General features: G+C 43.5%; 1 protein-coding gene across 1 annotated transcript in view; it reads left to right on the forward strand.

Moving 5' to 3' along the window:
• The window catches only part of LOC126365773 (protein nervous wreck), a 692,956-nt gene that overhangs the window by 537,894 nt on the left and 141,387 nt on the right, over positions 1 to 13,675 (forward strand). The window contains exon 10 of the mRNA XM_050008297.1: positions 9,320 to 9,571. Within this exon, the coding sequence (XP_049864254.1) occupies positions 9,320 to 9,571 (252 nt within the window). The remainder of the gene's footprint in view (positions 1 to 9,319; positions 9,572 to 13,675) is intronic.

Below are 13,675 nucleotides of genomic sequence, written 5' to 3' on the forward strand. Positions count from 1 at the left end.
TTCGTTGCCTACCCCTGTTCCCGCGAAATCAGCACTCTCTAAAAACAATTCATACTTTGTTTTAATTGCATCCATTTTAATCAATAATAATAAATAAATAAATAAATAAATAAATAATAAATCGTGATTGTATAAAACATTTGAATGTTATTTGTCGGCTTTAACAGTAGTATTCAGTAATTTAATCGCATTATTACAAAAAAGATGTGCTTCGAAAGATCACACTCACATCATCAGACCAAAGTTACGAGTCTTATATTAGTTTTCCCAGAAGATGGAAGCGTTACCTGCTAAAACGCCTATTGTGCTATAATAATTTTGTAATCTTTATTACAGAACATTGTGGCTGAAGTTGACCAATAAGAAAAAGATTGACGAGTTGCTACAAATGCACTAAAATCCGACAGTGGTCCAGGAAGGTATTTTCCAATCACATCGAACCAACATATCTAAATATGGTACAGTTCAAGTAATAAGCCAAACAAGCTCAATCATTTTTACATAAAAATGTTATAACCACGTACCCTGTTGTAACAGACATGTTGAGTCTATGAAACGACTTAGCAGACTACTTTTGTGTCTTACTACTTTGTCTTATATATCTGTTGGCCCGATGTGACTTGAAAATTGTTTGTACACAGGTTTGAAGATGGTTTCCATAGAACGAAATTTACTGTCTGGTACGAAAAACACTGTGTGCCGTAACTGAAGTTAATATGAAAATATCAAAAGATTAATGCTTTGTCAGAACTTCGAAGTCTGGTAATCGTTGTTGATTTATTCTGATTTATTTGCTTAAGTGTTAGCCCACTGCTTATTCAGAAGAAGACAGAGGCAACGAAATGTCCAATAATATTTATGAGATGTGTTAAAGCAGTGACTAGTGGCAGGTCAAGGTTCGTTCAGATATAAATGTTACAAGCATGTCTTTGTATTGAAGATAAGTTCGAATTATTGTCATATATGATCTGAAGCAGCGAAACGTCTCGTGAAGAGATGGTGGTCTCGTGGGGCAGGAGGTATACTGACACTAAAAATGATTAGTGAAGTGCAAATTAAGAGCCCGTGCGATCCTCGGAGCCCCGACGCCATAGAGTCTGGCGGCCAAAAATAATTGATGCTGGCGATGCAGAAGGGCGAAGGAGATTCCGCAACGGCTACGGACTAATCCTATTAGGGCGGATCCGGCCTTATCGCCGTCAGACAGTCGCTCGGTCGTGACTCGCGGAGCTTCCCGGCAAGATGACTCCGAAGGACGGAGCGTATCACACCTAGACACGGTGCTATAGCACTCTCAAGTGCCGCACATTCTTCTAAGTACAAAATTCTCTTGGCCTCTCTTTTTCTTCGCCCATCCTGATAGTAGAATACGTATTTCCAAAAATACTCAGAGGTTTCCTATGTCTCTAACTTGCAGTATAACTATAGCATGTATCTCAATACTGACACCAACTACTTTTAAAGTAAACTTTCATTACCTATTATAAATGGTTCGTTACCCAGGCTTTTTTTTAATATGGCTCACTACAAATTCTCCTCTCGTGGCAACCTCTTCATTTCAAAGCAGCACTTGCACTCAATGTCTTGGAAATATTCTACCTGCAGTTTTACCCTCTATTCTCCCTCTAGAAACATGTAAGCTATTTCCTGATGTCGTAACTCGCCCTGACATATTGTCCCTTCTTCAAATCAGCGTTATCCACTGTTGGTTTCTTCATCGATTCTGCGGAGAACGTCCTCATTTTTTTTATCTAATCAGTCTCTTTAACTTACAACAGCTGTCTATAACACCATATACACAACTGCAGGATTGCCTTCTTTTCTGGTTTTCTCACAGTGCATGATTTGCTACGGCACAATTCTGTGCTGTGTGGATAGTACAACACACAAATGGACTACAGTAGCTGTCATTTTTCCTTTATTGTCATTTAATCATTAGCATTGCTCAGGGAAGATATGTATGTGATGACGGATGGGAGGGAAGGAGGAGAGGTTCGCTGAGACGTCCATGTGAAAAGGAGCCTCATGTGCTGCGTGGAGGGAAGCGTCCAATTCAGTCGGTAGGAGGGTAAGAACGTCGGCCATCGCACGTTGGGTGGTGGTACTATACTAAATGTCCCAGTTTTAGTTAGAGAGGAACATAGCCACCGCCGAAGACGCCGCTCCATTCTCTGCGGTATGCTAGCACTATTATTGTAGTGAGAAAGAGAAACAGAGACAGAGCAACGACTTAGGGTCTGTCAGCAGATGAAAACTCTGAACACAGTTGTAGTCGTGGTACATTTTGAAGAGAATCACAATGGCTGAAGATTCTTTTTCAGTTTGGCTCTATTGTCATTGTGCTACATACAGTATATTGGAGGCAAAAGGTATTTGTTTATGATCTCCCGGCGTGCACTCCAATGTATCCGCAACCATTATCATCATATTCTTAGGGTCGTAAGTGACTAAGTGGTGAGCTTAGTGCTTAGGTTGGTGAAATGAGTGTTGGGAGTCGGGTGGCCAGTGCCATTCACACTTTTTGAGTAATAAATAACGAAACGTGAAGCCTGACTTTCTTCCTGCCTAAGCAGCGTTTAAATAACTTACGGGAAAGCAGCCAGGCGACATTGTCGACGACCGCCGATATTTGGACAAATGACCACCCTGTTATTTTCAAGGCAAAACCGCAGAGGTAAGCGCGGTGCAAGTGGACTTAAAACCTCGGTTTGCAGAGCAGTTCGGGAAAGATAACACACAGACACAGACACAGACACACACACACACACACACACACACACACACACACACACACACACACACTGTAAACTCTAGTGACACCAAACAACCGTAGAGGACCGAAACCAGAATGTATCCATAGCGAAATTACTAAACAACGGGTGAGGCAGCATTAATATTATTCGCCGGTGTAACGCTCTTCTGATCTGTCTTTCACTGTATCCATTCTGACGGAAGGTGTCCAACCGTCCACCGGGTGAAGGATGTTAATACCGAGTTGGCGCTACTGTCTACGGCCTTACGTAGGGAGATTCTCCAGCAAGATTGGTCGTATCTTGCAGAAACATAATGTGAAATGTGTTTTCCGTTCTCATTCTACGATTAGGGTTGTCGATCTTAGTTTGCCTAAGGCGCGTGTCTATGGAATTCCTTACAGTTGTGGCATGTCATGTATTTCTCAGACTATAAAAAATGTGGAGTACCAGTGTACTGAGCACATGCGTCACGCGCGCTTACAACAGCCGAGCAAATCGGCTATTGCAGAAAGTTGCTTCGGCACCAGTCAACCTCTGAAATATAACGACACAGAGTTTCTGCTGTGCATTTCATGCTCCTGGTGTAGTGTTGTGAAGGAAGCAGTTGAGACTAAAGTAGCAAGTAACCTTTTAATTAGGGATGGAGGTTTTTGCTTGAATTCTGGGTGCAATCCTGCTCTCTACACAGAGTTAATGCTACCTCACACGCACTGTGGTAATTTTCACTGTCAGTAAATTCTGGCATCGATCATCTTTCGTCGTGTGGTAGCATTAGTTTTTACAGTAATATATATTGAAAATGACAGGGTGGTCACATGTCGAAATTTCGGCTGTTGTCGACGACGTCGCCCGTGCTTTCCCGTAAATTATTTGAACAATGATGAAATGGTTTCGAAATGGCTGGTGTGAAGAATAAACTTCATATAATAATTTAGTTGACAAGCACAGACTTCAGCTGTTTGTTCATCTATGGGAGGTGGATGTTTTGAATACCCTCTACACCTTTCGGTGTGGGTTTGATGCCTGCTGCGCTCGAAGATATGATCTAGATATGCTCCGGGGGAAGAAAAAAAACTCCTTGAAGTTTGAGCATTCACGAAAATGAAAGAGCGCTTCCAGACTGCTCAAGAGATCCTTCGAATCCGTCTCCATGACAATGATTTCTTGCAGCTAACGGCAGTTACAGGACGCCACTCGTTTATTGTGCCGTGTACCGTAGAAAAATAGCAGGTGCGCTGCAGATCCCGCACAATGAATGGTTGCATCTAAATAAGTGCAACTGTTGCGGGTTGATCACCAAAAGCTGCCCGTTGTGCCCGAGCGGTTCTAGGCGCTTCAGTCTGGAACCACGCGACAGCTACGGTCGCAGGTTCGAAGCCTGCCTCGGGCATCGATGTGTGTGACGTCCTTAGGTTAGTTAGGTTTACGTAGTTCTAAGTTCTAGGGGACTGATGACCTCAGATGTTAAGTCCCATAGAATAACTAGAGATAAGCTACCTTGAGATCGATTTTTACAAGAAGTGTGCCCCCAGGCGCGTGCCTGTGGTATTCCTTACAGTTGTGGCATGCCATGCATTTATCAGACTATCAGAAACGTGGAGTACCAGTGTATGGAGTGTACTTGGTCGTAATATCTTCCATTTTGGAAACTGGATGGATATCCACGATCATTCGTGGACTGATGGTGGACTTGAAATCGTGACGAATGCATAGCCATCCGGATTTTCGAGTTGTACACTAGATGTAGACCATTCGCTATTGGTGAGCGGGATAATGTCACCTTCGTCCTGTAAGCGCTGCAATTCTAAGCGAAGTCGAAGATGATCCTTCAAGGCAAACGGTACTTCTGTTGCACTGCAACATTTAGGTACTACTGAAGATTTCAGCATAATATACACGTCGCTGTCCTTGACCCAAGTTGTTTTGTCATCAAAGATATATGAGAATTTCCGTAAGATGCTCGTAACGTACCTTTGAGTTGCAGATACCCGCATCTGATTGCCTAAAGTCGTCCACTTCCAGACCGAGGCACAGAATGTTACTAGCATCTTGCGATTTGACCGCCAGCAACCATGCTGCGTCAGTGACATCTTTACACAGCACATTAGTGCAGAATTGGCCATATATTGTTATGCAGTCATTATTGTTGCTGGTCAGCTTAACGTGGAACGATTGGATCTGTGGTTAGCCTAGCCTTCAGTACGTTCACAAATTAAGAATCTTTAAACAGGAACTCATATCAATCTGGGACGTGATGTCGGTGCCGTCGATCGTCGCACCCAGATATGAAGTTGTTGTGGACCATTGTAAAACTGTGTTAACCTGAGCCTGAGAATTCATGGTCACTGTCAAAGCCGGTGCCCGTAAACGTCTGCTATTCACTTACATCTTATGTGCTGTACTACACACCTCGGCCTTGTGACCCTTCTTTCGGCCTTTTGAAAATAGAAATTCTCACGGTGGTGAGATAGAAAACAATTACTACAAAAGCTTGTCTTATTAGGAACTTACTGTCGTGTTACTTCCCCGCGGATGGACGGTGGCATCCAGGACATCGTCTGTACTGGGGTGCTGAAAGCGTTCAGGGTTTCTGGGTAGTCCCAGACGCTGCTGCCGGCTCCTGCAACGCCAGGAACGACGTAATTATTTGTTCAAAACTCACGGACTAGTGGTAAACAAGCGTCTACTGAGTGTTTATTCAAATTCAATAGGCCATTTTTCAGACTTCGTCCGCTGAAGGCGCCAAAAGCATGTCCCACACTAATAAATCCGCTTATGACACGTTATACTAGACATCCGTGGAAAAACGCTACTGTCGAAGGGCAAAAAAATGTGAATATGTTCCTAGAATGAGATTTTCACTCTGCAGCGGAGTGTGTGCTGATATGAAACTTCCTGGCAGATTAAAACTGTGTGCCCGACCGAGACTCGAACTCGGGAACCGGGAACCGGGCGTGAGTCGTGCTTCGGTAGCTCAGATGGTAGAGCACTTGCCCGCGGAAGGCAAAGATCCAGAGTTCGAGTCTCGGTCGGCCACACAGTTTTAATCTGCCAGGAAGTTTCATATCAGCGCACACTCCGCTGCAGAGTGAAAATCTCATTCCGGAAACATCCCCCAGGCTGTGGCTAAGCCATGTCTCCGCAATATCCTTTCTTTCAGGAGTGCTAGTTCTGCAAGGTTCGCAAGAGAGCTTCTGTAAAGTTTGGAAGGTAGGAGACGAGGTACTGGCAGAAGTAAAGTTGTGAGTACCGGGCGTAAGTCGTGCTTCGGTAGCTCAGATGGTAGAGCACTTGCCCGCGATAGGCAAAGACCCAGAGTTCGAGTCTCGGTCGGCCACACAGTTTTAATCTGCCAGGAAGTTTCATATCAGCGCACACTCCGCTGCAGAGTGAAAATCTCATTCTGGAAACATCCCCCAGGCTGTGGCTAAGCCATGTCTCCGCAATATCCTTTCTTTCAGGAGTGCTAGTTCTGCAAGGTTCGCAGGAGAGCTTCTGTAAAGTTTGGAAGGTAGGAGACGAGGTACTGGCAGAAGTAAAGCTGTGAGTACCGGGCGTGAGTCGTGCTTCGGTAGCTCAGATGGTAGAGCACTTGCCCTCGAAAGGCAAAGATCCCGAGTTCGAGTCTCGGTCGGGCACACAGTTTTAATTTTGAATATGTTCCTGTTTATTCAAACGACTCTGACCGAGAAGTGGGGTACCAGCTGCCTCATTCTCTCTTACTCAGCACCTTTAAAACGTTTCCCAAAAATTTTGCCACATGCACACATTGGTGCTTCTTTTTTAACTCATCATGATCTCCCACAAGCTCGCATAGCCATAACTCACTCACACCCACTAGTTCATCGCTTTAAATCGGTCATGCCCATCCGCTACCAGTTGCCCTTTCACACTCACTCATTCAGCCCAACACATTGTCATCTTTTCTTTGTCTTTCTCTATCATGTATCGAATTTCACAGCCACAGTCCCCTTAGTTGCGTCCTACTACTGGACTCGTCTCTCACTGTCACTGTCTCCCTCTTGCTCTCTCTTACTGCTGATATCTCATTCCTTTCTTCCTAGAACTGCTGTCTCCTCTCACTGTTACTTTCTCTCTCTTCCTCGTTGTCATTGTCATATATTCTGTCTCTCATTATCACTGGCTCTAACCCACTTCCACTTTCTCTTTCTGTTTATTTCCCGCTCCCCTCTGGCACTCTCTCCTTATTCTTTTCCTAGTATTGCTCTGACACTGTCAACTATGTTCCACTGCCACTCTCTCTTTCTCTCAGACTGTCATCGTCTTCTTCACTCTTTCTATAACAAAACCACTGACTACTACCTTCTAGTATTCATTACTTTCGTGTCTCATTGCGACTAATACTGTCTTCTTCTTTCTCAGCATAAAAAAGCGCGAATATGTTTGTATGACAAAATTTTTGGGGAAAATTTAAAGGTGTTGAGGCAGGTAGAATGAGACAGCTGATATCCCATTTTCGGTCAGAATCATTTAAATGAACAGGAAGATTTTCAGATTCTTTGTGTTCCAATGTCAGGATTCTCCCACTAGTGTCTGTGTAGAGGAGATGTACATAGAGAGAGGGGAGATGAGGACGCGCAGACAGTGGGAGGAAGAGATAGCGAGAGAGTGTGTGGGGGGGGGGGGGGAGGGGGGGAGAGGGAGAGATCTAATTAGAGGTGGAGGAGGAGTTGGTCAGAGGAGGAAGGAACAGATGGTGGGAGGAGGGAGGAGCAGATGGACAGATAAAGGGGATGGAGCAGATGGATAGAGAGAGGGGGATGGAGCAGATGGATAGAGAGAGAAGTAGGAAGAGACTGACAAAAGGGGTTTGGAGAAGTGGGACAGACAGAGCAGATAGAGGAGATGATCAGAAAGAGGGGAAGGACTAGGTGGAAAGAGAGAGGAAGAAGGAGAAAATGGACAAATAGGAGATTGGAATAAATACATACGTGGGCAACGCTAGGTTCTCAGCTCGTTTTTTAATAATGGAACATCATCAACAAGCTATAAAGGCTATACAAAAATATGTTACAGTACTCATAGATATTAGATTTCTTTATAGCCTTGGCAAGTGACTATCCTGTGGAAAAAAAGATGGATAACCTAATATGAGGGAATCAGATTACCTTCCATTCGGGAAATGTGTGCACTCAGCGACTGTTAGGTGGCTTACAAATTATAGAGTGCAGCAATCCGTCGTTATTTTTTTGATTTCACTACGCAAATCCAGATTTCGGCTAGTGGCTAGCCATTCTCAATACTAAAAATACAAGAAGTACACAGTCAGGTGATATAATAAAAAGTTACAACTAATGCCATAACTTATATCGCTTGTATATTACATAACTGTATTTTCTATTCTCGATGCATGTGAATCCCTGCTGTTCGTTCGGGCGTCAGTCACATTTATTTGAATACTACTGCATAAAAAAGGTAGGCTGTGTGGAGAACACATAGGTTGGTTGTATGGCGCCCTCTATATGAGCTGTGTATACAATATTTAACGGAAGTAAAAAAAAACTTCAAATTTGCATGGGAATGACATTAAACAAAACATAAGTAAAATTCTTTACATTACTGTCCGACTTATGTCATGTTTGCCTATAAATATAGAAATGTATATAAGGAATTTCCAGGTTCATTCATTGTGAGTCAGTTGTTTTATTCTTTAAACACCTAAGTCACGTCAGATAGGTAAACCCTTTTTTTAAAAAAAAAAGTTATTTATAAGAGACGAGAAGGCACATGCTACATGCAACTATTAGAGTTGATCTGATTTGAATGTTTTTATCTTACCTTCTCTATACAGTAATATTCAAAGAAATGTGACTGACGCCTGAACAACAGGGACTTACATGCATCGAGAACAGAAAATATACAAGCCATTTAAGTTACGCCATTAGTTGTAACTTTTTATTATGGCTCTGAGCACTATGGGAGTAAACATCTGTGGTCATCAGTCCCCTAGAACTTAGAACTACTTAAACCTAACTAACCTAAGGACATCACAAACATCCATGCCCGGGGCAGGACTCGAACCTCCGACCGTAGCAGTCGCGCGGTTCCGGACTGAGCGCCTAGAAAACTAGACCACCGCGGCCGGCTTTTATTATGTATATGCATATAACATGACTATGTACTTCTTGTATTTTTAGCATTCAGAATGGCTACCAACTAGCTGAAATTTGGATTTGCCTAGTAAAATCTAAAAAAGGACGACTGATTTCTGCACTCTATAATTTATAATATGAGGGAATATGTACGGTTTTTCTTAGTCTACTGATTACATAAAAAACTATTAAATAATAACTCACTTCGTTCATATTAAATGGCTGTCATCTTGTGGTGTGTTCGGTAAATCCATTGCTATGGCTCCATGTGTCTTGTTGACTGATCTTTATAAATTATACAGAACTGGAGCAGCTTTTCATTAATTCAACATACAGTAGCGGACTCAGCATCCTCTGAGCACGAGAAACTAGTAACTGTTTATTTACTTGCAAAGGACATTAAAATATCACAGCAGCAACTGTGGAGGACGGGCGTGCGTGGTGTTGTTGCAGCTGACGCGCGAGTACAACCTGCAGTGCCTGTACCTGTTCTACCCGGTGCTGAAGCAGCACATCCAGTACGAGTTCGAGCCGTGCGAGAACGACAGCATCGACAAGGTGACGGCAGACCACTCGTCGGCGCAGCAGCAGCTCAGCAAGGAGGCCAAGCGCTGGGCGACGCGCATCGCGCGCGACAAGCAGAACGTCGCCGAGTACGAGAGGCGCCTCGTCGCGCTGCAGGCTCTGCGCGACCAGGGCCAGAAGGTGAGTCGGCACTGTGCGGCACCCAACGTGGTCGCCAAGTGCCTCCTACCCTCCAGCTGGCTTCATCGCGGCCAGGCGAGGTCACAGTTTGGGACTTCGCCTAAAGAGCAATGTTGTTGTGGTCTTCAGTCCTGAGACTGGTTTGATGCAGCTCTCCATGCTACTCTATCCTGTGCAAGCTTCTTTATCTCCCAGTACCTACTGCAGCCTACTTCCTTCTGAATCTGCTTGGTGTATTCATCTCTTGGTCTCCCTCTACGATTTTTACCCTCCACGCTGCCCTCCAATACTAAATTGGTGATCCCTTGATGCCTCAGAACATGTCCTACCAACCGATCCCTTCTTCTGGTCAAGTTGTGCCAAAAACGTCTCTTCTCCCCAGTCCTATTCAATACTTCATTAGTTATGTGATCTACCCATCTAATCTTCAGCATTCTTCTGTAGCACCACATTTCGAAAGCTTCTATTCTCTTCTTGTCCAAACTATTTATCGTCCATGTTTCACTTCCATACATGGCTACACTCCATAAAAATACTTTCAGAAATGACTTCCTGACACTTAAATCTATACTCGATGTTAACAGATTTCTCTTCTTCAGAGACGCTTTCCTTGCCATTGCCAGTCTAAATTTTATATCCTCTCTACTTCGACCATCATTAGTTATTTTGCTCCCCAAATAGCAAAACTCCTTTACTACTTTAAGTGTCTCATTTCCTAATCTAATTCCCTCAGCATCACTCGACTTCATTCGACTACATTCCATTATCCTTGTTTTGCTTTTGTTCATGTTCATCTTATATCCTCCTTTCAAGACACTGTCCATTCCGTTCAACTGCTCTTGCAAGTCCTTTGCTGTCTCCGACAGAATTACAGTGTCATCGGCGAACCAATACTGACCTTACGACTTATCTTACAAGAAAGATTAAGGAAAGGCAAACCTACGTTTCTAGCATTTGTAGGCTCAGAGAAAGCTTTTGACAATGTTGATTGGAATACTCTCTTTCAAATTCTGTAGGTGGCAGGGGTAAAATAGAGGGAGCGAAAGCCTATTTACAATTTGTACAGAAACCAGACGGCAGTTATAAGAGTCGAGGGACGTGAACTGGAAGAAGTGGTTGGGAAGGGAGTAAGACAGGGTTGTAGCCTCTCCCCGATGTTATTAAATCTGTATATTGAGCAAGCAGTAAAGGGAACAAAAGAAAAATTCGGAGTAGGTATTAAAATCCATGGAGAAGAAATAAGTATATCAGTATACACATCCACGAGCCACCATGCGGCAGATGGCGAAGGGCACCTTGTAGTAATGCTAATCGTTCCCCTTCCCTTTCCGCTCGCAAATGGAGTGAAAGGAAAACGACTGCCTACAAGCTTCTTTGCAAGTCCTGTCTACTCTTGTCCTTGCGGCTCTCACGCGAGGCGTGTCATGGTGGCAGTAACATCGTCTGCGTAAAATGCAGGTTTTGTCTTCCCAACAGTTTTCGGGAAAAGGATATCTTCTTCCCCTCGACAATTCCTGCAGTATTTCTGTAACATTTGGATGTTGATCGAACCTACCAGCACCAGATTTAGCAGTAACTCACTGAAATGCTTCGGTATCTTCCTTTAATCTGACGTGGGGCTGACCCCATACACTCTAGGAGTATTGAAGAAGGGGTTGCACAAGTGTTCTATATGCGGTACGTTTTGTAAGTGAGCTACACTTGCCTAAAAACGGTTTAAACTTATCAAATAACTAAAAAAATGCTTTCTTACGATAAAACTGAATACTCGATTTCATAAATGTAGCTTCATTCGGATATTACGTGCAATAAACACGCTTTTACGCGCGTCACCTCTATGTTTCAAACTTGTACGAATTGTTTCATATTTTTCAAGAAGACAGACAAACATTTTTAATTAATGGTCGTCTTGTTGTTTTGTGAAAGCTTTATCCGTTGTCACGATATGAGCAACATGGTTAGGAAGACAACAGAAAAAGTCTATCACGGGTAAGTCGTCGCCCGAGTCAAAAAAATTTACATCGGTTGCCAATCTGTGGCGACCTTATGTAAAAATTACGCTGGAGTAAAAGTTGAGAACCAGAATCGAAAGCGTTTCTGTCATGCTACAAAAAGGCGAATATGTCCTGGACAGAGTTAGGGGTATAAAAGAAGGGAACTAGCTTATGTTGTAAGGCTGGTTCCTTTCTATCACTATGTCTGCCCAGGACATATTCGACTTTTTTGTGCCATCATAGAAGCATTTTTCTTTCTGGTAACACAGTGTGTCAGAAGTTTCTCGTTTATAAATAATACACTTCTGGCGATTAAAACTGCAAGTAAAGAAGAGAAAATAACGAAATATTACTTGAATATAAATATGCGTCGTACTAGGGGGTGTAAGTGATTAATTTGACAGGTTGCGAAATTAAACGCTGATTCTACATCTGTTGGCAACAAAGGCTCTTGAACTGAACTTGGCTGACAGATGCGGGTACGTCGTTCCACGCTACTTCAAGCCTCTGACAGTTCATCAGTCATACAAGTGGGCGTGTAGGGGTGGGCATTTCTCGCGGCAACAAGTTACCAGAGACTCTGTAATGTAGGAAGCCACAGCCGTTGAAATTCGTTGTGAACTGAACTTGAATAGTTGCAAACATCTGCTAAGGGATTATTTATTAACGACAGGTTTCACTGCGTTAAAGTAGCATCTTCATGTTGTTAGTTGCGTAACCTGGAATAGGACAGGGGGGGGGGGGGGGGTCTCCATGTGGTACTACCAGCAGTTTGAAGATGCTGCTATAATGCAACGATGCCGGCAGTTAGAAGATCATTACTTAAAACGATTTATTCAAGTTCGGTTCAACATTACCGGAGGTTTCCAATGGATGAGTGATTTGGAGAACGTGCAATACGGCAACAGTAGAACACCCTCCATAGGGGATTAGGACAGCACAGGGAGCAGTTGTTCTGGCGCTTTATTTTGGAAAGATAACTTCACTTACACCTCGAAGACAGGGCTCGGCCATCAGCTTTACCACATCGAGAATGTAACGACTCACCTCCACATTACCGGCTTGAAAGCAGCGATGATGATGTGTACTCCAACATCACGCCAGTTGCTGGACACGTATATCGACTACGAATGTGCTGGAAAAGTTCATTCGCTCCCCAGTCGCCACGTACGGATCGTCCGTTGGGATTCTGTACACACGACTGGGACTCGGTCTGAAAAGACATGGGTGTCCAGTGTTGTCACTGGGTGCGTCCTCTGTGGTCGCCGTGCTGACAGTCCATGGCGCTACAGACTCAGCCGTACTGTCATGTGGGATACTTTCCTCGATGCAACCAAACTATTTTCTTGATTCATGATGCCTGAGATGGCTGTACGATCCTGCGCTCCTCATCAGGCAATATGTCTGTCCTCTCGGGCGCTAGTCGCATGTCCTTGAGTATGGTCGTCCTAGATCCACCCTTTCCGTATCGAATGATAGTCATGGAATCAGTGAACATAAGCAGCAACATCGAGGAACAACAACCCGCAGTGTCCACTGGTTACAATTCCGCCAATAGACGTTCCTCCTTCTTACACGAGATATAACAAGTTCTTTCCACAAAGAACCAATACAAAAATGTGATTTCGGAATGAGAAATCCGCTGCGTAATCTTTCCCTATAGACAGAGTGTTGATGGAGTTACTCCTACATAATTCGAGCGGTTTTGCAGAAATTCCTGATCATTTGCACATTGAAACATGCAGTACACACCTTGACAACTTGACGCTCGTTGGCTGCCTTCTTCATGCTGCTGTAAATTCAGTGGCCAGTGGTATAGACTTATAACTACAGTCTTTAATAGAAAGGATTTATAAGACTCAAACCATATATGCGGACTGGAAAACCGAGTTATATGCCCCATATTTAAGAAGAATGATCCCTATTGTGCGATAACTACAAAGGAGCTGCTTTGCTATATGCCATTCTTAAAATCCTATTGATGTGCCCATTAAACATTTTCATCTCTGTATCATATATATAATTTCTCAAGTCAACATTCCTTTTTCTCAACACATACTTATCACATAGGTATGAATGAGGTATCGTTAGAAAGGTTTATAACCGGCTT

This window comes from Schistocerca gregaria, chromosome 4 (genome assembly GCF_023897955.1).
Source record: "Schistocerca gregaria isolate iqSchGreg1 chromosome 4, iqSchGreg1.2, whole genome shotgun sequence".
Taxonomy (NCBI): Eukaryota; Metazoa; Arthropoda; class Insecta; order Orthoptera; family Acrididae; genus Schistocerca; species Schistocerca gregaria.